The 26,712-nt window shown below is 41.3% G+C and overlaps 1 protein-coding gene across 1 annotated transcript in view; it reads left to right on the forward strand.

Moving 5' to 3' along the window:
- roraa (RAR-related orphan receptor A, paralog a) overlaps nucleotides 1-26,712 on the forward strand; it is a 194,271-nt gene that overhangs the window by 112,851 nt on the left and 54,708 nt on the right. Inside the window, exon 2 of the mRNA XM_067589797.1 lies at nucleotides 18,102-18,131. Coding sequence (XP_067445898.1) covers nucleotides 18,102-18,131 — 30 coding nt within the window. The remainder of the gene's footprint in view (nucleotides 1-18,101; nucleotides 18,132-26,712) is intronic.

A 26,712-nucleotide genomic window follows, 5' to 3' on the forward strand; every position in this document is an offset into this window, starting at 1 on the left:
TTACTCTTTTTTTTTTTTTTCCAAGAGATGTTTCTTCTCAGTTAAAAGGCTATGTTTCTCAACACCATTTCAATGTGCTGACACCCCAACTGTGAGGTGTTGGAATTGGCAAAAAACATTGTCAGCGCACAGTGTTGTGGTGCCAGTGAACTCCAAAAGTACAACATGAAAGGGGTGATTTTGTGTATGTTAGAATGTATTTACTGACAACATCGCCATGCTGTTACTCATCACTGACTTCACCCTAAGAGATGAATAATGTGCAAATGGGCAAACATTCTTTGTGTGCTGTACACTCTGACAGTATTTACTTTGGATCACATAGTAATGTTTTGTTTTGCCGCCAAATAAGCACAAATGGATCTACAGTACTAAGCTTTAGATTGTTTGTTCACTGTTGGATTATATTATTTTCACACCCTCTGTGAGCATTAGTGAAAAAGTGACACATGCAATTTGAAAATATAAGGAAAAATAAAATCACACTATCAAATAGCTTTATCTGAAGTTAACGGATCATGTACTTTAAGTTGCATTATGTCAACAGCTTTGCTGTCTTGGGGCTGATGCTGCAATGTGCCACAAGCTTGTGCTGTTCATCTAAGCAGGCAGTTAGCTAAGCTCAGCTGATTAATAAATAACCATGCCATGGTCTTGGATCAGTGCACCTCTAATGTGCTCAGACTCTCTGCCTTGTTCCTGTTGCGTCTATATTCCGCTTGGCTTCGTAAATGCAAAGGAGGGGTGGGGTCTCTCTACTGTCTATCAGCATGTCGTAGGGGCGTCTCAGCACGTAGTCATCAAAGCCCGCTGTGGCATGAGCTCCCCTCGTACTGCCGTATTTGTCTCTCCACATGGCCAAACGCAATTGGACGTCAGCTCCCCATAGTTCCCCCCCCCCCACACACACACACGCCCATTCCCCCCCACCCTCCCCCCCGCTGTCCTCCCCTCCCTTTGCTTGTGTAAATTATGTAAGTGCAGGGGAGGCAGCGGTGATGAGGCACACAGTAGTGGCATTTCACTAACCAGGGTTGTGAGCAGCACATGTCAGCCCACTAGCCCGCCTGGCATCCCTAGTATTGCACGGTCTGCCCGTCGCATCAGCTACACCAAATGCATTTTTAACTGGGGTTTCCAGAGAAGCCTGGCTAGACATGGTGAAGACATGGGGTTAGTGAGTTCACCACACTGACTGTTCTCTAGTTAAGGGCTGACATCTCTAAATGTGCTGTCTGTGTATTGTGTAGCCATGCAGGGGAATTCTCTCTCCATAGCTCAGATGAAACTCCAGCTCTGAGTTCAGCCCTTCTCATAAAATAACAATAGAGTGGCACTTTAAAACATAGACCTCACACAAGATGAGCAGTCAGCTCCAGAGGATAACATCCTAGCAAGACAGATGGACTTTTATTCTAAAGCATGCTATGCAGGTTTTGTATTTTTTGTCGACTATTTGATATTTAAGTGGCACTATTTAATATCTTATCGCAGATTTAGTGTATAAAGCACCCTATACCACCCATAGTGTTAGATATTGAAATTTGTCCTCACAGTTCTCTTTGATTTTGTCCCTCAAATATCCGTCTTGTTCTTGAGAGCTGGTCTTTTGGGCAAAGAACTCACTCTGCTTAAGTTTATGAACCCAGCCAACCAGTTTTCCTTCTCTCTTTTTTTTTCTCTCACTTTTTCTCTCTTTCATCCACATGCACACAGAAATGTAGCTAAACAGATACTCACAACTGCGCAATAGTGCTAAAACAATTAGTTGATTATGACAGACATTACAATTTTTGTAACTGGTTAATAATTTATCAAGCAAAAATACCAAACCAGCTTCTCATATTGAATACACATGAGAAGATTTGCTACTTTGATCTTTTATATACAGTATCTTTGTAAACTGAATATCTTTTGATTTGGACTATTGGTCGGACAAAACAAGCTATTTAAAGACATCATCTTGGGCGTTTTTCATTGTCATTTTACTAATTGAACAATGAATTCAATAATCCAATGTGTGATCAGGAATGATTAATGAAAACAATCATTAATTGCAGCCCTGCTATGCCTACATCAGAACACAAATTAAAGGCCACATTAATTAACACACTTATCCCATCATCATTTTCTCATTCAACCCACTCTTTACCTTTAGCTGAATGACATGTAGCTCCTCTTGTTCTCTCTCGCTGTGCCACAACAGGTGCCACTAACCTGTCGGATACTGTTGCCCTGAAACAACAGGTTCTTTTAGCTCTTTAATCTGACCCAATAGCCAGTTGTAACAGTTGCTCTGTTGTCGCTCTTTAGACTGAATAGGAGGTAAGTACCATCTCTGTCTTTCTGATCTTCCACAGTCTGTGAATTGCTATAAGTAAGTATGTCCCATCTGCCAGGCAGAAATCAATAGGCGCTCTTCACGCCACGCTGAGTTTGTCTGGCTTCTGAGGAATAATTAAAGAGCTAGCTTGCAGCACACAACCATGATGACTAATGCTGTTTAAGGAATGCCTCTCTTACATAAATCAATAGTTCTTATTTCTCTCTCCTCCTTTTTGTCTTTCTTTTTCTCACTCTCTCTCTGTCTCTCTCTCTCTTTCTCCCCTCTCTTGCTCTTTCTGTGTGTGTTTGTGTTTATCAAGGCAGACAAAGTTCTCCTTTGTGCTTGTAGGTCAGTGTGTCACTGTGCCTTGTCCATGATGCTTACGCATTTTGACAACCTCTGAGTGAAAAAAAAACCCAAAGTAACTCTCTTCCCTCAAAAAGCAAGACAGATGCAATAGGTTCAGTTGTTATACACAGACAGGTAACTCTGTGTCTCCCTTTCTGTCTGTGCCCCTTATTAACCCTGCAGACAGGGGTCAAGGCTAGAAAAAAAAGTGCATGCATCTGTTTATGCTGCTTGCCACCCAACAACAGAGAGGCAGAATATATACGTACGTTTGAAATAATGCATGGTTACGATGGAGCACCATGCACACCTTTCCACCATATTAGGTTTTCATAATTGAATAAAACATGGAAGTGCTCCGAACATCCCCCCTCAGAAAGAAATGGCAGTCACTAAAGCATAGAAGCCAACTCAATAAAGAATTGCAAATGAATAAGAGATGAGAAGCAAACGAAGTGTGGTATATGAGAACAAGAGGGTGATTTACTCTAAAACAATATTTGAAACAGCAGGTGAATGAAGTGCAATAATTACATTGTGAAAGGAGGGTGGTTTTGAAGTGGTTGGCCTCATATGAATTACTGCTGGGCTTTCAGTTGTGTCAGTTATTTTTAAACCATGTCTTTTTTTTTCTTCTTTAACTAGACAGAATATAGATTCAAATCATATGCAAACATGTCCAGAGAAACATCTCTGTCAACCATATTTTCAGTTGCAAAAACTGCACACACACACACACACACACACACACACACACACACACACAGAAAGAAAGAGAGAAAGGGAGACCGAGAAAAGCTGGGAAAGGAGGTACGCTGTGAAATATCCTGAAGGTCCTTGGCAGCATTAGAGAAAGGCCTGGGAGGTTAGGAAACATCAAATCAATGCATTGTAATGTGAATTGACTGCTGACTTTGATCATCTGCCTTGGGAGTGCCTTAGCATTGAGTGCTGTCACACTGGCTGGGTTAAGCAAATATGGCATGGGCTGAAATGGAGAGAGATGGGGAGTAAGAGACAGGTTAGAATGAGAGTGAGAAAAAAGGGATGTGTGATGCCCGGCTATCATCAGAGAGTAATGGGCACATTAAAATTCAATGTCCGCTTTCTAAATGGCATACTGTAGATGTTCTGCATAGTTAAATTGACTCATAATTGCAGATAGTGAATATATATATTAATGACATGAGGAGGTGTTGGCCCTGTTCCTTAATATGATAATCATACATGTACTGTTGTGTTCCAACTGCTGTATATTTCTTTGAAAAATGTTTCATCTGTAGTGGTCAGGAAAAAAGGATTTTAGCCCAGACTCTCCCAAACTGTATTTCTGGGCAGACACCCTCCACCCAGCCCCCTCCAAAATGATGGGTCAGCCCTGCTTAGTGTCAGAAGCTGCTGATATCCTAGCTCTGAAAGTGGAAATGCTCTTAAGCCTTTCTCCTATAATGGAGTGGCCAGTCTAATCTTGCCCTCTCTGAGCGAGAGCAGGTAAGGAAGAGAGTTTTTTACCACAACACTCTGACCCTTGCTTTGGCACTGTACGGTCCAGATTACAGTGCAGTGCACGTGTGACATCCTTGTTCTCTTGCTACTGTCCCTCAGCTGCACCATCCAGTATCCTCAGGAGGATGCCCCTCTTACATAAGACATACAGTGGTAGTTTTTGTTTTGGGGTTTGAAATCCTTCTGCTGTTAAATTGTCATTTTTCGAGCCTGTCCTCCCAAGAAAAACGACATTCTAGGTCGTGAATTCAGTCGCCAGAAACAACCTATAGTTACATTTGAGTGACAGACACCATCTAGCGGCTGTAGTAATTATGACCTGGAGAAGTGACATAGTTCAGATATAAGGTGACTTATATTTCTATATTCGGAGGTGGTGGGTTGGGTGGATTGATAGATCCTAACTTGCAAAAAGTGGACTTAGTGGACTTAACTGCAGGAGACCGCTGTTTGTTCCCCGTTTCCAACTACGAGTGTCTCGTTTCCAACCACGGGTTGGGACAGTTTTAAAAAAAACATAATTACGATTGTCGTGGTGTTTACTATTGCCAAACCATGATCTTTCCCTAACCCTAACAAGTGGTTTTTGTGCCTAAACCTAACCAGACCTTAACCACAGTGCTGTCACATCATAAAACATCATTATTTGTAATGGATTTGGAAAGTGCAGACAAATTATATTGTCATGCAGATTACTGCCGATAGAAGCAACATTTTGGAAAAAGCTCCTATGGGTCATTCTAGAGTGCATGGTACAAACGACCTATGTGGTTGTTTAATTTGGAGAACTTTTGGCATTTTTCAAATAACATCTTTAAGGAGAAGGAAAATCATTAAAAGTGGCTTTTAAACGGATCAGAAGACTTGCTGTAAATCTTTGCTCATAGAAAATTATAGAAAGAAACTGAGATGGATGGAGAGAGCTCTGGAATATTTGACATAAAAAACACATTATGTCACTGTGACAAAGAAAATAGGAGGGAGGGCTGATGCCAAACAGGAAGAGAGAGATTCCTTGAGTCAAGCCGGAGCGGCAAAGAGAAGCCCAAAACCTCTTGTCACCGTATGAAAAGAATAGCAAGACGACCCGTAGGTATTGGGCTGCTAGGTGCATCTCCTAACAAGCTGACTGTTCAAAGGCTTTTTAGTGCTCTAGAGAACATGAAAGGCATGTTTAAAAATTTAAAAGCCCGATCTGTTCCAGTGCTATGGAGCGGCAGAGGGAAGCAGATTTTTACGTCGCCATAATTCCCTAGTTGCTTGCTTTGTAAATTAATTAAGATGTTTATGACAGCTGCTTGCACCTAATGGAATGCTTATAGACTATGCTATTAATTATTACTGCTGGCCACGGCTGCAAGCTTTCATATTGCTGAGAATGTATGGCTGTGGCTGCAGTATAGATGTGTTCCCAGCCTCCACCTCAGACCCCTCTTGACTGTGGGTTGTCTATTATGTGTGTTGGGCCAGTGGTGAGTGGCCTATTCTGTATGCTCTTCATACTATGTGTCTGGCCGTCTACATCACAGTGTTGACAGTTGCATAAAAAATAATGTAATGTAGTTAAAACATGGGCACTATTCCACAAAGCCTTGCTGAACACCATGGGGTAGGTTAGAAAGTGGATCTGCCTTTGTTATATGCCAGCATTGTGATGATGCTGATTGGATGTTTCCCTTCTGTAAGGTGCAAAATCCTTGCCCTCAGTCTGTCCTCTCTGTAACGTGGCTTGGCTTTAGGATGTGTTATATTGCTTTGCCTTCTGGACAAAGCCTGTTTTTTATCATGTATTAGAAGTGTATACTAGGATTGTCATCCTTCTACTTGATAAACCAACAGCCCTTCCTGTTACCTTGTCCAGTTGTTATTGTAGGGCAATTGTACAGTGAACTGTAACTGACCTCACGAGCCTGGAGGAAGTTCAGTGGTTTGCTTCCTACTGTTAACTTGGCTCTAGAGCGAAGAGTTGTTATGCTTTCAGTAAGAAAGCATAAACAACTGTCATGCCTATGAGTGTGCAAATACTAGTATGGCTAATTATAGTTCCTCTTTCATATGACTTCACCACAAGTTCTTCCTCTGACATTGTTATGCAATGGCATAAGAATAACCCCATAGACAGCAGGAAGCTTTGTAGCAGCAAGATACAGTCAGCAGATTTTTTAGATATAAATTGTGTATATATTTTAAATCGCATGATGATGATCATTTGGTTCAAATTCTGTTCGAGCGCTGTACTTAAAGCAACTATAATTAATATTTTTATATCAAACCACAGTTTTGTGTCGCTCGTAGTGATGAATCTACAGAGAATTATCAGCGACTCTGCAGCTCCCCTTGGTTTCAGCTCATTGTTGAGCTGTCTGGCTGCGACTTTACTGCTTTGGTTCATTCTCATAGCTCTAATATTGTGTCGTTTTTGGCCCCAGCAGGTAGCTGTTTTCTGCGAAAAAAAGCTCTAGAAACCCACTGTACACTACCTGTACAGCACCAAACAGCAAACAGACACAGTTAGCAACAAGCTGTGGAGCATTTAGCAGCTAAAAAGCCAAATATTGAGTTTTAAGAGAGTGAATATTGGACTAACATTCACCAGATGCACAGAAACATGACTCAAAATGAATGAAAATGTTTCTCTCTGTCTGCTGGATATGTTAAAAAAAGCGTCTGTTCGCTAACAAATTTGCCACATCAACTTAAAAAGTGATACTATGTCAATGTTGTATTCACAGCTTGTCTCTGCCTCCCCCAAGTGGCCAAAAAGCAGTTATTGCAAGCTTAAGATAATTGTACTTTACTTAAGTATTTCAATTTTATGCTGCTTTATACTTGTATTCCACTACATCTCAGAGGCAAATCTTGTACTTTGAACTCCACTTGATTTATTTGACAGTTACAGTCATACTTACTTTGCAAGCTAAGCGTCTATAAGCCTGTAGTGAGCATATAAAATGATGCCTTGTTACAGTAGTAAGTTAAACCACCCAACAGTATATGAAATCCTTTTTTTTTAGCTAATTAGCATCAACTTCGACTAGCTGCAACATTAATATGCTGCTTATATGTTCATGCTTCAGGAATAATAATATAAAATGTAATATAACACTGACAGGGGCCATTCTGTCTACATAATAAGTATTTTTAGTTTTTATACATTTAGCTGATAATAATAAATAATAAAAGTCTGAATGCTTCTTCCACCTCTGCAAGTCATTTACTCAGTACTACAGTTCCCCAAGACACACAAAATAAAATAAAAAAAAAACATGTAAATGCTCTACAGTGTATTGCCTGTGCTTCAGAAATAGCGTTGCTTAGTGTTATTATCAAATGGTTCATTTTAAAATGAAAAACAGATTGGATTCATCCGTTTATCAGCTGTCTGGTTACAATGTTGGTGGAAAGTATTTCTCCTGGCCCAAGCATCCAGACAGTGCGTGCCGTGGTCAAGTTGCCCAGGAGTCAATGGGACAAACAAATAACGCAACACAGCTCACTCTGTTGATTACACCATGTGAGGTAGGTTTGTATCCCTCTATCCTCGCAGAAGGGAGGCATCATGTCTCTGCTGTGCAGAGCTTTATCCCGTGTTATCCTCCGATTACATTTACATAGAGAATGCAGCAGGGAGGGAGAAGGCAACAAACTGAAGCACACTCCACCTGCACCACAAGAGGCGATGTGTGAAATATGTATTCAGTCTTTCATCAACCTCTTTATCTGCTACGCATGGGTTATCCTCATGTGTAAAGTCCTCTGTTGTGTTAGCTTTGAAAAAGGAGGAGGAAACTGTGATCTGTGTTCTATTAATCATAGTCCAGCTCCATGGCTGTCCCGTTATCACACATGTGTATAATTACAGGGTATTTGTGCTTTAAGCATGGCTCTATTGCCTGGAAATGGAAGAGTGGCTCCACTGATGAACTCCCTGCTAATAGGACTACCTTTGATCTGCATGGAGCATGGAGGGCTTACAGAACTCGCAGGTTTTAATTATGAAATACATGAAAAATAGATGCTGCACTAAGTGCCGACCATGACTGCAGTGAATCACAGTAGCAGTGCGCTCGCTAGTTTGCCTCTGCTTTTCCTTCCTTTATGTCTTCCAGTGCTCAGAAAATACCTCAATCCCCGTCTCTCTGACTCAGTTCGTTAATGCGAAGAAGCAAAAAAGACAAGTCCATGATATTAATTAGTGGATTGACAGACATGTAATTCATCTCAGAGGAAGTTTTCATTACATGGGAGGCTTCAGAGGGGCAGTTTGGCTTATTGGCAAGTGCTAAGACCAGACCTAATGGGGCTGCAGTTCCCTCCCATTTGAGCAATTACAGCCAAGTCCTTATCAGCAGAGCCATGAGTCCACTGTTGTGGGACCTTGACTTCCAACACACTCACATAGAGTGATCCTTCCCCACAGACTCTTGTTCATTAGACAAGTGCCTGCTGTACTGTACTTTACTGGATGAGAATTGAGACTGAATGAGTGATGGTAATGAAAGGGTTCCAATATATTTCTGAGTCAGCCTTTATAGAGCTGATATTAGCTGACATTAGTTTGTCATCAAAGCACTAGACTTCTCCCCCTTGAGATGATTATACAAGCAGTCTTGTGTGTAAAGTCTATGCAGACTTGGACAGCTCTGGTAACAGATTGTCACCAACTGTCAGAGCACACATCAACTCACCTATCCTAATCCCATCTTTTACTTCTGCTATTCTTGAGATGATGCATACCGAGCTCGGACAGGGGAGTTGAATAAACAAATCTTGTGCAACACTTCATCTGTTACAATGACTTATACCTTTGGCAGAAGCAGTCTACCACTGTGGTTTCCTGAAGTAGATCGCCTGTGAATCATCCTTTGCAAAGAAGCATCGAAACAGAAGACGAAGAGAAAAACAAAACAAGTGAGAAGAAGTGATTTCAAGCATACTGTAGATCTGAGATTCTCTTTATTTAACTGCAATATGCAGCCAATTGTGAATATGTAAGTTCTCCTGAATAGGTTAGCCCAAGGGGGCACATCTCTATTGGCCAATTGTATAAGTCTTACAACCCGTTATTGTAAAAAAAAATGCATAACTGGAGTGTACGCCTTGGGAGCTGTAGGTAATTGTATTCCTCCTTTAGATTTCAACTTGTGTAGGGCTAAGGTAATAAATTGTAATGTGAACAGAAATTCACAAGTGTTGTCTCTAGGGAATGATTCTCTTGTCTACTGGAGAGGCAGAACAACCCCATGCCCCTCTTACAACATATACATTTCAAATTATATAATAGTTAAAGCCTTTTTATACAAGTGTGTAAACATACCCACTGGTGGCCTATACAGACTGCTGTTCAGTAACAGTAAAGTGAGCTAGGGTGGTCTGCAGAGTGTGGTTTGTCTTTATTTATGGTGCGGGCTGAAAGGCTATTGGGTTTCATGTGCGGTTGAGGCTGGATCACTGGGAGATTACCGCTGGGCTGGGAACCGCCAGTGCAGAGAGTACACAGAGGCCTGCCTGTGCCCCTGGCCTCACTTTGACCAGCGCCCAGGGCCTTCCTGCATCCGTCAGGCCCCCCGGGACCAGCTCGCACTCAGAGGAGAATTACGGTATAGTACAGCTAGAGCCAGGATCAGAGTGAACAACATCAGAGCAGTAGAAACCCGAATATTTTGGCTTTTCACCTGCAGTACTGTACTGAATCACAAAAATATAACTGAATGGAATGGCTCAGTGGTTTCTGATTGGGCAGTTCCCTGTTTAGTTTGTAGACGTTTCTCAAATCTTTTTTTCTTTCACCATAGCTAACCTTCACTGGTTCTCTGAGCATGTTTCAGATTAACACTGAGCACATAGTGATAAATATTTGTGCAACGGTAATGATAAAAACCATTCTCCTCAGAATAGCCTGTAACAAAAAGGCTGTTGGTGGTGTGAAAGAGCCTTGGACTTTGTACAATGGGTGTTTTTGGATCTTATCGTTTTTTTAAACTCACATATAAGTGAACCTGTGCAGCAGTGTCTTACCAATAACAATAGCACTTATCGCAATGTTCCCTGAGGTACAATTAAAATTCCGTCAGAGTCTTCAATCTGCCTCCCAGCCATGCCTGCTGTTTCTCGGCCCTCCTGGGCCACATCAATTCCTCTGCTGCAATGCATAATTCACGAGCCACCAAACAGCACCGAGGACTCACCTGGAGACTCACAGGCCCAGCAATGCAGAACTGCTCTGGGGGAGACGATGTACATGAGCCTGGGTGACATTTGTAGGGGGTGAGGTGCATGTGACATGGTACCTTAAGTCAACAAGGGCTACTATGATCTCAGGGTCACTCTGATAACATTGCTTTCTCCTCTGGGATCTACCAACTTCTTGCCTTTCCCAGTAAGGCATGCATTTTTTTCTGTACGTTCTCCTTTCGTCTTCTGAAAGACGATTGTGGTGTCCTCTAAAACTAATTTGGATGTATATCTTCTATTTGCAGACAATTCCATAGCGATGCATTGGAGTAACCTGTGGAGTCTCAGAGTGGTTGCTTTTAGTTAAAACCAATTAGAAATGACCAGAAATAACAGCGCCTGGAGACAGAGAAGTCATTTTTCACTTGAGCCTCCCCAGAGAGTTGGCCTCTCCATGGATTAAGTGTTTTAGTATATTAGGGGGCAGCTGATTAGAATCATTGTGCTTTTTTAATCATTAAATTTTTGCATGTATAGTTTATAGCAGTATAAGAGCTAATAAGGCTAAGTGTGTCACTGCAAAAGGGAGGATTGTTTAAATGACTTTGTGTATGGAACTTGGCCTTCACAAAGACTGCCAAAGTTAGAACAGCAGAGAGGTCCTTGAATCAGATCACCTATGGGCTCAAAACGTATTGTAGCTGTGTATTACCATATCTGAATGTATAAAAACATTTTGTATGAATGCAATGAATGTGTAAAAATGTTTTGTTCAATTGAATTCTAATGAATGTGTAAAAAATTATCTGAACAAATAGATGTAATTTTTCGAATCCGTAAGGAGATCTGTAGCTGTGCATGACATTTTGTGAACAAATGAAAAAGGTTTGCACAAATAATTTCCAATGTGTGAGTGCATAAAGAAGATTTGCACAAAGGTTTACAGTTACACCTCAAAGGTCTGCAGTTTCAATAAAGGTTTGCGGTTACCCACCTACAGTATCTGTTTCTGGGTGAAAAAAGTTCACACAGAACTCAATTGTATGTGTGAATCCCAAGTTAACAGCTACTATGAGTATCAAATCTATGAGTATGAGTCAAACCTATGAGTACAAATACTTTTGTCCCACATTCAACGCTTCCTCTTGAATAACAAATGGAGTAGCTCTGAAATGCTAGGGGTGCATCTGCTGAAGGCGCTGAAAGCACACCCCAACTGAGCAGCCTCTAAGCTTCTGAGCTTAACAACACTCATGCTGAACTCCCTTATAAAAATAAACACTTTAAAATAGGCCTTGTTTGTGTAGGTGAACTCCATTTAGAAGAATGACACCGAATTCCATTGAAAAAGATGATAATTTAACATAACGATGATTGGTGATGGATCACTTGTTAACTAGATATTTAAGTTACATTTTTACTGAAATAAGTCCACATTTATTTACAGAATAGGTGCTGATTTAAACAGTGGCTCCTAACGGTACTTTATTTTTAAAATATCATCCAAGTTGCTCGTTTTACACCTACAATCAAGGCCTATCTTAAATTGTGTATTTTTATAAGGGAGTTCGGCATGACTGTTGTTATGTTCAGAGGCTCAGAGGCTGTTCAGTTGGGGTGTGCTTTCAGCGCCTTCAGCAGACACACCCCCAGCATTTTCGAGCATCCCCACTGGCTATTCAGGAGGAAGCATCAAATGTGGGACAAAAGTGTTTGTACTCACAGTTTGATTTGTAATTGTAGATTTGACTCGTAGCAGTAAATTTGGGATTAACACATACATTTGTGTTCTGTGTGAACTTTTTTCACCCACAGATAGATGTGTATCTGCAAACCGATTTTGTAACTGCAAACCTTTGATGTGTAACTGCAAACCTCTGTGCAAATCTTCTTTGTGCACTCACACTGGAAATTATTTGTGCAAATCTTTTTCATTTGTTCACAAAATGTCATGCACAGCTACAGATCTCCTTATGGATTCAAAAATTAAATCTATTTGTTCAGATATTTTTGCACATTCAAACATTTGAATTCATTTGATCAAAACATTTTTACAAATTCACACATTTGAATGTATTATACAAAATGTTTTCACACATTCAGATATGGATACACAGCTACAATACTTATGTGCCTATTTTTAGCCCTTAATCATCCATCTGATAATAGGAATTTTGATGAGATGAGCATTGATGCAAGAGCAACCTTGCATCATACTTTTGTACTTTGGCTGTTCCTCATACTGTCTGACCCACCACAATACTCGACTATCTAAACAAGTATATATTCTAGTGTTCTAGTGTTCCTCAAGCCTGAATTCATACTGTGTTAAATTTCTGAAATGTACAGCGCCATAAATCACAACAAAACATGTTTCCTAAACAATTGGAGCTGCTTTTGGTGCTTTATGATGGCTAAGAAGAGACACACATTAATTTTTTCTAATTATTTTCTCTCAGGAATGTAGCAGCACTTTGTCAGTCGGGCAGGCGGCAGCAGTCAAAAGATGGACTACTGAATGTGGCTACATCTATCATTCTTAAGATGACCATGGCTAAGGCACCGTCATTAACCAGCAACCTCAGGAGTAGCCTAAAATTAACAGTCCCATACAACTGCCATCATTAAGACAGGGCAATAACCAAACCTTCACATTATTGTCTGATGTTTTTTTTTTTTCTATCTGCGAGGCCTTATTAACTGGAGACAGTGTGTACTGCAAGTGTGCATTCCCAAGGCCTATGGTATTGACCCGTAATTCCAGTAGGTGTCTAGCCCGTCCCTCACTGGATTTTCTTACAGCTGGGTGTGTTTCGCCGGCTGTGTCCTTGTGTGCGTCGGGCGTGCAGCAGTGGCATGTGGAGCAGGCAGCAGGAAGCGAGCCTCCCTGTCTCCCCAGACTGAACAGTGAATGAGGATAAGTGAGGAGCGCCAGTCAATGAATCAAGCAGCAGGGAGGGAGCAGCCAGGGGGGGAGTGTGACGTCCCCACGGGAGAGGCCTCGCATTAGGAACTTCCTCGTCTGTGTGTTTCTGGCACAGGTTAAATGGATCGCTCCCATTAGCGCGCTGAGAGGACAGCTCCATTATATGAAGGAGACTGTAACTTTGAATGTCACGGTGCAACAACCCCAGAGCACGCCTCGTCTCCCAGGGAGGCAGGGTGACAATAACCATCCATGATAATCATTCCCTGTCAGGCTTTAAGGAACCTGAAATTATGACGTACAGCCTGCCGTGCGCCTCAGACTTCATTACAGCGCTGTCACTTTGAGTCGCCTGCAATGGCACGGTGCTCCACAGCCGGCTGCAGCACTGTGGCTGCCAAACCCCAGACTCACTCTTCTCCTGTCTAAGTGGCATGTTTACAGGATGTGTGCCCCCCTGCAGATAGATGTGGTGGAGGTTAACCTCCAGTCATCTGCACAGTGCCTCTCTTCCTCTATAGCATAGACAAAGTCTCATGAGAACATGTGCTGAATTGTTTACCAATGCGAGGGGAAATATGACTGATCAAAGGCCACAGTGTGACAACTGTCCCTCCTTCCATTGTGACAAATGGTAATGTAGAAATTTGAATTCAGCTGCAACTTCACACAGACAGCAGGCTTGCATTTTAACCTCAATTTTTATTATTACTTAAATAAATAATGGCCACATAGATGTGTAGAAAGGGGCGATCCTCAGGCTGTAAGCATGTTTATACCAGCCTGTTTGTCAGCCAAGGAGAGATTCACCTCCAGACTGACCTCTGAACCTGCCATCCAGTGGAGAAGACATGAGCTGGCAGGCATTGCCAATGTCAGTGCCCAGAGCTAACTCCTTCTTTCTCACCGCCTGACTCATTCATTGGCTTTGTGGCCCCTTCTCCTTGCCACCTCCAATCACAGGGCTCTGAATGACACATAGAGGAGGAAGTGGGCCTACAAACCACCCCCCTGCTTCCTCTATAACCTGCATAGCAACAGGCCGTATGAGCATTTTCTGTAAAAGACAGAATGTGCATCTCAGAACGTATTTGTTAAGAGAATAATTTTCATATCACAAGGTGTTTGGGATTTGGTCAGTGGGAGATGCAGAGTAGTTTGGGAGACCTTTTATTGCAGCACACACACATACACAGATAAACAAATGCAGGTTTTGGCTGTGTTTCTTGGAGTTTTTGATGTACATATATTGTTAGGGTTTTATTGTTTATTATCTCTTTCTGTGCATCTAGTTTTATGGACTTAAAGATACACCGTGGAGTTTTTGACCACTTGTGGCACTGTAGAGCAATGATTTCATGAGCTGTTCCCTGTATGATTAGCACACGCATGTGGACACACATGATACAAACTTCTGCTGACTTCAGAGGGTGGGTATAGTATGTTGACAGTTGGTGCTGGCACTACGCCATAACAGGTAGTGATGTGGACAGAAAAGTGGAGAAGAAGATGACTGCTGGATAATTTAAACAATGCAGGTTTCAAAACCAAAATTAGCACATTTTCATGAGGTTATAAATGCATGTTTTGGTGCATCTACATGTTTTTTCAGCCCTTAGGAATACACACAATACTTTGTAGTGAGAAACTTTCAATGTCCAGTAAACAAAACTGTATTTGTTTACACTGAATTCCCCAGGGTACCCTTACAGTAAATAATACCCCTTCTAAAATAGACTTGACTTTATGAAGCATTTAGATTTAATATGTTCACTACAATAGGGCAATACAAGTTTACTTAATATCAGAATTACTCTATAATAAAAAATAATTTATGAAGTATATTAATTAGGAAATTCAGTGATTATAAAATTATGATCAGTCATTACTACATATTTGATGTTGAGATGAAAATCTGAGGTTTAGAGAATTAGCCTTTTTTGTGTCTGATATCTTGCTACTTTTTGATGTTATTAGTGAAAGCACCAGTGACAGCAAAACAATACACATTATCATGTGGTCTGTGTGGCTAACCTTGGGGAAAAAGCATACACATAAAGTTACCCGCACCTTCACAGAGACTTGGGTTTCTTTCACTTCCTTTCTCATAAACAGTTTTGCAAAGCAAATGGTTGTTTATAACCTTACGATCTCTGGTGAGACTAGAGCTCAGGGAAGTCACTTTTTTGCTCCTTGTGTAACATGTATTTCATTTGGCATGAAGTGCCTTCAGATTAAATCATATGTACACATTTTGTCTATAACTCTAACTAGACTCCAATTTGAGAATGTCTTTGAAAGTATGTAAAGATTTATTTATGTAGCACTTTTCCAAACAAAAGTTACAAACACTTCATATTAAAAGTATTAAATATTGCATCAAACAAGCAAAATAATAACAAGATAGAACTTACAAAACAGAAATAGTATGTGTCTGTCACAATTAGGGTACAACTAACAATTGTTTTAAAAAATGTATTATTCAATTGATTGGATAATCGTTTAGTCTATAAAATATCAGAATGTAGTGAATAATGCCCATCACAGTTTTGTAGAGCCCAATGTCATTTGATTGAAGTGCAGAATTAAGACTTGGTTACTGTTTATTTTCTCCTTGCGTAATGTCACAGTTGGACAGAACAGAAGGTTTTGGCCCCGAGCACTGGAACAAGGCTAGAGCTCCATCACAGACTGCTGGCCCCTAGGTGACTGTTTCCCTCTTTCTGCTCAGTGGAGTTGATATCAGTTATGTGTTTCTGTGTGTATGTCTATAGGAGGCTGAAGGGCTTATTTGTTTTCCCCCTCGTTGCTCTTTGACTCGTTTCCCCTCAAACGTGTCTGAAACATTGTTATCTCCGGCCAGACGCCTTTTTCACAGAGTTATTGAATCATGTCAGCTCGCCGTCCCCCGAGTTTCAAATGCAAGCTGTAGAAAAATTAGCCATTGCTTCCGCATGACAAGTGGGATCTATTAGTGTGCTCTCGCCCTGCAAAGCATGAGCATCCAGCGGGCCTCTGGGGACCACGGCTGGCTGTGCGCTCGTCCGCATCAGGCTCCTGGGGCATTAGACCAATGCTGCAGACAGGAGAAGCAGCCGGAGTCACAGCAAGGACCGAAGTGGCTCATTCGATGAGTTGACACCCGAAGGAGTGAGGAAGGGCAGTATGAGCAGTGGCAGACCAGCTCCACCTCAGCCAGGTCTGACTCACGCTGGTCAGACTGGCCACTTGTTTGATAAGCAGACTACAGACATCCCTGCTTGTATCTCAGATAGTTCATCAGATGTTTTTGTACCACTCTGGACATGCAATTTCTCAAAGACCTTTAAAAGCCAGAGTAACATTTGTAATAAACTGGTCAGTTTAAGTTCTAGGAAGTCTGAGGGTGAGGATGATATAGATCCTTCCACCCCTACACCGCAACGCTTGCTTAATTGCAGCACTGCTTGCAAATATTTTTGAGCTTAGGTAACATCATTTATATTTGATATAATTCCAAATATATGTACAGCGGCTCAATGAGAGCAGTGTCCCTCTGATTTAAATGATTATTGTTCAAATCTTAAGTGGACTCCACCACAGGCTTTTGTGGAGACAAATATTTTTACAGCCAGCAGGCTCCATTTAGACCATTTCACAGCACAGTTTCATGTCAACAGCTATCATTTCCCTGGACTGTCATCACCACTGTGCTGCAGTTTTTATTGACTTATAAAAAGCATGGACTTTGGCATTTTTTTAGTTAACTGGTTTCATGACTAACTGTCTGGAAATAGTTAAGCTGTCGTTTGTAATGGTACCAAATAAAACGTTCTTGAAGTCAGTGAAGGTGTCCTTCAAGGGTCTATCATGGTTCCTCTTGTTTCTCTTCTTTTATCAATCACAGTTGTGAACAGTGAACAAACAAACTTTACAAAACACAATCTGTCTAGACAAGAGCCTTGTCTGTCTAGACAGCTAGCATGAGGAGCACCTGACCAACTATTTTGAATGTCAGAATTTGATTCTTGTATAGAAATAAAGCTTCTTTCTCTTCTGTTACTTTGATGACCATCATACAGTCAACAATTACAGTATGTCCTTGATTAGCTGTGCTCTCCATCTACCCTAAAACCTCATGATTTTGTGTATCACAGTGCACTGCACATTATGGTGATACATTGTACCATTGTATCTCATATAAAAAGGTGGGGTGTTCCTTGTTTAAAAAAAACAAAACATGATTATATCTTTTAAATGTTTCATGTAGTCATTTTCTACATATTCTGACAGTGACTAATCAGTGCTGTGTATGTTAATTTGTTATTATTATATTATACTCTTGTGTTGTGCTTTCATATACATTTTTTTTATACACAAGTACAATCTCGATGAGACTATGTACTTAAATAAAGGATTAACTTACTAACATTGAGGTCAAAGTGCCTCCATCCCGCTCTGGGCCACAGGCTTAGTCATATACTCAGGCCCAATCAGTGGGGCTGCTGAGCACATTAGCATTCCAAATGTTGTTTGTTTTACAATGAATTTCATTCTCTGCCTGCAGAGGATAGAGTTTCAACCACCTTGTTGTGGATGTTGATGTAGCATGGCCGCAGGTCAGACACCAGTCTACACACATAATTGCCTTGGGCCTGCCACCTCAATGACCTTAGACAGTGACAGTCTGTTGGACCACAGGGTCCTCTTCTTCATTGTTATCATCACTATCAATTAGATTTAACCAGAGCATCATGTAAATGATGCTTTCAGCTTGGTATTTATTGTTGTTTTTTAATATATTGGTCTTCATGGTTTTCTCTTTCTGTTCTCTTTTTGCAGGTATCTCAGTAACAAAGAAGACACATACCTGTAAGTACAATTAATTTTTCTTCATGTGAAAAAAAACCTTCATGTCTTATATATAGTAGACATAAGATATCTTGTTTGTATCCATGTTTTTTCATCTTATGTTCTTATATAAATATTATTTTTCTGACTAGGATTGTGGTAAATCAATACCCTCAATTAGATCTGTGCCATCCGCTTTCACTATTTCTTCATCTTGATCCCAGAGAGAGTATGATGATAACCCCAGAGAGGAAATTAAAATGCTATGCAGTCTTATGACTGCTTGATAATCATGCACAGTTGAAGCAGCCAGTGTGCTGAAGCACCTCTTTGTTTTCTGCAAGGTCCTGCAGCTGAACAACAAGGATGTGGTGTTGTGTGGTGGTTTGTAACCTCTGAGGCTGCATTAACTACCAAGAGTTTGTATTCTTCAAGTACAGATCATATCACGAAAATTGAAAGATACTCACACAGTATGTGACACATGTGAGATGCAAGGTTTCTTTGTGCACTACAACGATCATACACAGACTTTGCCTTCTCTAACCAACACTGCCTTTTCAATTTCAGTCTGCTCATGAAGAATTGATGAACAGTCAAACCTGTAGAAATCAATGATTTCCAAGAGATCTGTACTGTATTTTGACACGTGTGAAGTGTAATCGAAAAGGCATGTTAAACTGCTTTTGTGTAGTGTACTGCAGTGTGCGTGTGTGTGTCTGCGTGCGTGCGTGTGTGTATGTGTGTGTGTGTCTACGTCTATGTGTGTGTTCACTGTGTGAATGGAAGAAACTAGCCCTGAAGGCTATCCTTTCGCTCTGATCACTCTGATGAAACTTGTGGAGAGGGAAGGCCAGAGGGCTTTTCTGTAAGAGCGGTCGGAGTGTTTCAGATTGTGAGATGTTGCATCTCACTCTGTAAAACTCCTCAGCTCTTTCTTACATCAGACAGCAGGGCAAAGGATATGATCTTCTACGCAAGACAGCTCTACCTTACTCAAACAGCCCCGTCAAAACAGCAGCATGATTGTGTGTTAAGCTATTTGCTTGTCTGGAGGGGCTATGGTGTTTTTTTTTTTTTCTTTTTTTTTTTTTTTTTTTTTTACATGTGTGCGTGTGCATGTTCGTGTTTGTGTCAGGATATCTTCAAGGTAAAAGAGAAGAGCTTTGACCCACCATCCACCGCCCCACTATCTTAATTAGTGCGGCGCTAAGCACCTCTACACCGGAAGGGGGCTCAAATCAAAGAGCATGATTTAGGAGTCTTGGGTTCAAAGCCCTGGGCAGAGACTGGACTACGCTGTCTCATTTCAGTGAGAAATATTCAAATCTTGTCCGTGTGAGGAAATCAAAGTAAAGCCCCTTAACAAGTAGTTGATTGCTGTGCCTCACAGACAGGAAGCGACTGTGGAACCTCGTCAGAGCTGTGTGCACAAGAAGAAGTTCAAGGGCCAGTTAATGGTCATTGAGAATGTGGAGGGAAGGTCTTTTTTTTTCAGAGAAGCCTGGTGATTATTTGGCTGGTGGAGTAATAATGAGGGAGATCGCACTGCCCTACATGGTTATAGTCAGGCTGTAGATCTATTTCTGTTCCCAGAGTGAAAACATTGGCTTCCCCACTACACCAGTCCACACTGGCTCTTGTAATATGAGCTAGGCAGTCCCGTTTGTGTATGTGTGTGTGTGTGTGTGCATATGCGTGTGTGTTTAGAAGGTCTTCCCAGTCCAACCCAGACCACAGGGATGGTCCGTGTCTCTGACTAACTCCCTACTCTGCCTGAGTGATCAAACTGCTGGAAGCTCCCCGCCATGCCAGTCCCCTCATCAATATAAATTACAGGGGCAGCTGTTCACTGGCAGACTCCTCTCTTCTCTGCTCCTCTCTTCTCTGCTCCTCTCCTCTCTTCTCTTCTCTTCTCTTCTCTTCTCTTCTCTTCTCTTCTCTTCTCTTCTCTTCTCTTCTCTCCTCTCCTCTCCTCTTCTCTCCATTCTGCACTTCCCTTTTCCATCCACCTAATTTAACTAATCATTTAGCCATCAGAAGATGAAGTATTCTAGATGAAAACAGATACTTACTGTTATCATTGTGCCAATGACTGTCCCCATTCAGGCTGTTATAAAAACTTACATAGATTTACCATCTGAAGCAGAACCTTTCTCTCTCTCTGACTTCCCTTCTCTCTTCATTCCCCATAAGGGGTGGCCCCTCAGCAGCACTTTCTCTTACCGCAAGGCTATAATTCTCAGCAAGAAGTCAGCTGTGGTTTTCCTGTACATTTCCCTGACAGATTTACAAATGCTTTCTTGTATGGACTTTTAGTAGCAGTTGACTTTTAGTAGCCTAAAAACGACCTGTGTAAAAAAAAAAAAGTGACAGCAAAAGATCAAGGGCTTACATTTCGTATTGTAGGTTTTTTTTTTTTTTTCTTACTTTGATGGTGGACACCAGATATACGCCATCACCTTCTCCTACCTCGGCAGGCCGGCGTTGCTGTGAGATGAGTTTCTGTTTGGACCTGTTGAGAGAGATGGTGTGGAGCGGAGGATCAGATGCAGCAGCTGATTACACCGAGATTAGACGTCTCACCTCTAATCTACCATCAGCAGTCTGGGGCTCTGTCTCACAGCTCGAATAGCAGAGAGCCAGCTAGCGCACACACGGGTCGTGTAGCCAGGATGCTCTTCCTCGAACAGAGCAGATCTCCTGATTACCTTGAGCTAATCCTGTCTCTCTCTCTTGCAGCAGTAGATGTACAATATACTGATTGTCTGCTGACTGTTCAGACAATGATACAAAGCAAGACCGCAAAACTCTGGATAATCACAATAAATTGCCGGTTTTTCTACAGTTTGCTTTTGATTAGACAAAACATGCAAGATCACTGACGTCAACAAAATAACCACCTTAAACGCTTCACAAGCTGAATTTGCATCTTTCTGACAATGTCACCAAAAGTTTAAAACAGATAATCATCACAGAAACACTATTAACTAACAGTCAAGCACTGTTAATTCGTTATTATTGTGTTTGATTCAATTTTATTTCACATGTGTATCCTGCCCATCCTTTGTATTAACATGCACTACTGTATATGTGGTGTGTGTCTTGGTTTAGATTGGGAATAGAGTGGCCAGAGGGAGGCAGTAATACAAATGTGACTCTGGGAAAAGAAAAGGAGACAGACGAGCCTTCCTCTCTTCAGTCTTACAGATACGATGTAGAGCCCCAGTCTTTTTTCACCCTATATTTATCTCCATTGCGGTGACAGAGTCCTTACACTGATTGAGAAACATGGCCTTGCTCCAGCATCTTCATTTATTTGCTAGCAGCTTGTATTGAGTTTCTCTCGTCAGAGATGTGCACTCACATAGTAATAGTGCAGCCAATCTGTTTTAAAGGAACCAGATGATTTAGATTTTTTTGGCGCTGCCTTAGAAAAACTGAGTGCACAGTCGGAGGGAAAATAATATCAGTCATTGAGACTCACTCAAAGTTAAAAAGCCAGAACTTGTAGATTTTATGCCTCTACGTTTCACATTTCTCTCTTTACAGTATATTTTTTTAAAAGTAGTCTGGTGTATTTTTGCAAATATATGCAAACAACATTATTAATCCCAATAATGCTCTCTGTGTTCACATGGCACAATGACAGGTTGTGTCTTTAAAGCATCTGCTTTACCTCTAAATGACAGCAGATCCCGCTTGGGTTTCTGAGTAGTAGAACACTAATGCATTGGCTGTGTGAGCTGAGGTATTTTCAGTTAATCAAACATGAGATTTATGGTCCTTAATAGTGCTATACATTGCCAATTTAGGAGAATAATATGTCCCAGTTGCTGCCTAATTTTGCTTGGCAACAGGCGCACTCCTGTGGAATCGCCCGGGGCAGTGTGAGTTGTCTCTGCATAGCTCAGTGTTCCATGCTCAGTGGTTGTTTGAAGGTATTTCATCACATTGTTGCCTTGATTCAGCTCTGTGGGGATTTGTTAGTTGCACTCATGTGGGAAGTGCATCCAGTACATTGTTAAGCTAGGGCTGATAATGAAGATCAGCCAGCCAGAGTCCCCTGAGCTACACGGAGAGAGATAGTCTAGTGAGACGCACAGCACAGACATAGTGGAGCAGGACGAGCACACACAGCAATACACACAGACGCAGAGGAATCATCAGCACAAAGCATACAACACTGAACTGTGCTGTGGTGTATTAGAGTAAAAAACACAATACAGTAGCGCATACTGTACAGTAAACTATTATCAAATGTTAAACTCTGTTGTTCTTACTGAACCTTGCCAAATTATAGTTTAAATATTAGTTGAACAATCATGCGATCATTTTAATGTTGTTGCCTTTTTGTCAGGATTGAAATTGACAACACAGGGCCCCACTAAACACAGCCACTCTTTCTGTGGAAAGTTATTTGATTCTCAGCGTGATACTAGAACTCGTTGTTTCCTCTTCTCCCAGAGCAACATTGAACGCTTAAATTGACACAATCTTTTTCTACCTCTGTAGGCTACTGTAGGTTATGTTTCATCTTACTCTATTTGTTTGTTCCACAAAGAGAGTATTTTCTTTTTGGACATTTTGGTTTAATCTATAATAGACGGCTATTTTTTTTTTTTTTTTTTTTTTTTTTTTTTTTCTGAAATAGGTCAGTGTAATCACAACAGTGAGGGATGGACAGTCACTGTAAAAAGGAAATCAATAGAGCTATCTATTTGTCGTAAACCAGGCCAGCATGATTTTTCTCCATTTTTCCTCTCCTGCCATACTTTTTCCTCTCCAACACAATATGGCTGGTCCTCATTTTTCAGTAAAAGCATTATGTCTGCCATTTTGTAAAATTGCAAATGGCCTTTGTACATGTACTTTCTTTGCATAAGTTTCTCTGGGTAAGGACGCTTCTTTTTATCGCCTCCTGGGGGCCCAGGGTGTTTTATAAGGAGGAGAGTGGTGAGGGGAGCCATAAGGGTGCACGACAGCTTATTGTGGGGCTGGGGGTGCTTTGCTTTTGTTGGCTCTTAATCTGGTTCTTCTCTTGGTGCCGGCTCTTTCAGAGAATTTGAGCCGGAGCGAAGAGAGGCCTCGTCAGCTATTCCTCACCCTTTCCCTTTTGTGTCTCACCCGAAACTGAAAGGCCCTGTCTTGAAGTGTTGTCAAGACAAGAAAACAAGAGTAAGTGACATGTGACAAGGACACAATGCTTGGATGGGCCAGCCAAAGTAAGTGGCCCCATCTGCTGCGGGCGATTTCTCTTCTGCCGGCTGTCTGCCGCCTCAGGTGAGAGGGGCAGGGAGCGAGGGCTGTGCTGAGATGGTGGCGTCTGCCAGGCGAAGCAGTTGGCATGGCTGGGAGGGCACGGCCATCCTCGCACTCGCTGAGGCACAGCACAGTAGACTAGCCTTTGCACAAGCGCAGGTTATCCGTCACTCATCAGGTTTCCGATGCCTCATCACTTTCCCATGGTGTACACACATTCAGCGCAGGACAAGAGTGTCAGCATGTAATGAAAGGTTTGATTCATGGAGGGCGACATAGGCGGAGGTCATGGAGCTCCTCCAGATATGATCCTGACTGATGCTGATGGGGAAGCTTTAAGATGGGGGGCCATAATTAAATGTCCTTGTGCCATCATCAAGTTCCTCTGTAGCAGCCATACACACACACACACACACACAGTCCTCTCGTGATCTAAGCTTATCTCCCTGAATGTGTATCAGAAATTGATGGTCTTCACTCCTCACTGAAGTGCACTTTGAGACAAATTATACCAAACTGAAGCAGAGGAAAAAATCTATTGTCAGAAATATTCCATTATGGATTTTTTAGAATGTGAAAATTCTGATGCAATATTATGCATGAATAAAGGCGAGTAAAATTAACATATATAATTTAATTCCTGAATTATTCATCGGAATGTTGTTGAATAAACCATGCAACGAGCAAGATGTCCCCTATAATAACATTCCTTTGAAATATCTTGTAAGCGCCATTTCAGGATCAATAATAATCGTCACAGAGCATCAAAGAAAAAATATGTTGGGACAAAACACAACAAACAAGAGTGTTTGCATGGCGAGCATCAAATCTTTGTTGAAATTGAATTAGATTAATTTGAAGTGAGGATCATATCTTTCTGGCAAATAATGTCATTCTGTTCAGAAACTGAAGTAGTAGAAAAAAAAAAAGTAACATCTACAGAGAAGAAAGCAGAAGTGCTCACAAAAGCTTTCGGTGATATTATACATTGACATTTGTGCTGATCGCATTGTGCGCATTTTGTTGAATCTGCTTTATTAGAGAAATGCTGTTTTTTTTCCCCGCTGCTATTAATTTGTGTTTCTGTGGGTGTACAGTGTGAGAACAGAGAGATGTGGTTAACCCATTGTGAAGTTAGCCGTCATCATTAAGATTCTACAGATAACAGGCATGCGGATTTCTACTGCTCAGCATTATAGGATCCCAGACATCAAAGGCAGGTTTTCATTCTACTGTGTCTGCGGCACTGTGAAGGGAAAAAAAAAGAAGAAAAAAAAAAGAAAAAAGAAACGGGAAAGGAGATATGGAGTCAGGAAAATAAGGCAGATTGGGAGAAGAGAGGAGAGCATGTATACATACCTGCTTGTGAGTCAGGTGACACAATGCTCTATAATGTGTTTCTGCCACAGAGGGTCCCTCCTGCATAGTTAGCTCCTTGCTAAATTGGCGTCCTCTCTGATTAAGTGGTATAGTCCTTAATAACGCCGTGGCTGACTGCAGGTTGGTTCACTTTAAAGATCAAGTTCATTTCTCACCATGGTCATTAAAGCTCAGGTCTGCGTAATTCAAATCAATTCACTTTTTTTTTTTTTTTTTATTCCATTTCACTTTCACACAGTGTAGCCTCCTTTTATATCTAGTCAAATGTGACTCGCTGTCAGCAATGTGTTGCTTTGTACAAATCTTGTAATACTATTTCCACTTCTATTACCCAGATATTACAATGAAGTTCGTCTTAATTCAGATTACTTTCTCCTTCGGCATGGTGCCATTATGCTTTTGCCATTACATCAGAGTGAGCTGTGCTACAGTGTGAGTATTGAATGTACAAGAGAGAGAAATATGCTGTTCTCCAGTATTGTGCTGGATTACAGAATCAAGGTCGACTCACAAGACACAGAGCAGCATTATCCCTTAATCCTGTGTTTTGGTTTCAAATAGCCTTTTTACACCTAATCTTCACAAGTAAAATGACAAACATGAATACTGAGGTAGGTATTTAAATGTGCATTACCTGCAATGTTAAGGTCAAAGGCTTATGCTGACTTACAGTGGCTCTATATTTCATGAAAGAACAGACGATCATGTGTTTGCCACTTATTTTGTTGCGTCTGTATTACAGAAGACTAGGGAGTCTTGTGATGAAATTCCCTCAGGCCGTTTCAGATGGATAAGTCTGGGAACTTTTCATGCAAACTCTGAGTCATTTCTTCTTTGTTTTTCTACTTTTTCCTATTTACAGTCTGTAATATTTTGAACGAAGTTATTTCCTTTTCACTTTAACCTCTCACCCAAGTTTGGGCATTATACTTTGGGCATTGGGAGGACAAGCTTCAATGAGTCACCAGATATAGTGAGTATACCAGTTGCAGCACTGAGGCACTGTCTCCCCTTGACCAGGCTGGTCTTAGTGTGTCTGTCAGGCTCAGTTGTGGCAGAGCTGGAGGAAACTTAAAGGTGCTGTGAAAGACTAAAAGTGGGCCAGCCGCTGCTGCCTCCTGTTGACCTACCTTGTTCAGAGGGTCCAGGTACAGACTGATGACAGGACTCCTCCTCAGCGGACCACATTACTAATGTGTGAGGGTGCAAGAGGAGCACACCCAGTGATGAATCACTCCCCTGCACCCATGGCATCCTCATAAGTCAAGAGTAAAAGTATTGAGAGTGCGCACGGTAAAAGAGCTCCTTCGTCCCATCCGCCGTAGAGAAACTCCATCCAGGCCCGGTGGAGGAGGGGAAAGGGGAAGGCTAAGTGGTGCACGTCGCACATAGCCTGAAGATCTCCCTCAATCTTGAGGAAAACATTAGTCCCTCTGGTGACTCACTTGTTTTTATAAAGCTCATAGAACTTAGGAAAAGTTACTTTCATGTTTGAACAGAGCTGCTCTTTAATAAATGGGAGTAATCTACATTGCGTTGATCTGGACTGCCTCATCGGACCATTACCTGAAGTCATAGTGAACATTAAATGTGTTAGTTTAAGCTAAAGCAGTTTTCTTCTGAGAGTTTCTGCACTGAGCAGTCACAGGAAAAGGCACTGCCTCATTATTCACTTTGGTGTTTCAGGAGAGAGAATAATGGTGAAATTGTTGAAAAACTGCAGAGGAAATATTGAGTAAATTTAGAGGTTTTAAAATAGATCTTTTTTTCTATTGAAAACAACTTTATTGATGCAAATCTTGTACTTCACTGTTTATTTCTCTCTTTTCTTCTTTCTTTCTAGCCTTAAGCCAGAAGGTTAACTATTTTAGTTTACACGCCTACCTCCCCCCAGAGCTGACGTCGGGCTATATTGGTGATGTTGGGGGAGTGTGTAAGTTTGACGCTAGGTAATACATCA

The sequence above is a fragment of the Thunnus thynnus genome, chromosome 5, assembly GCF_963924715.1.
Source record: "Thunnus thynnus chromosome 5, fThuThy2.1, whole genome shotgun sequence".
Classification (NCBI taxonomy): domain Eukaryota; kingdom Metazoa; phylum Chordata; class Actinopteri; order Scombriformes; family Scombridae; genus Thunnus; species Thunnus thynnus.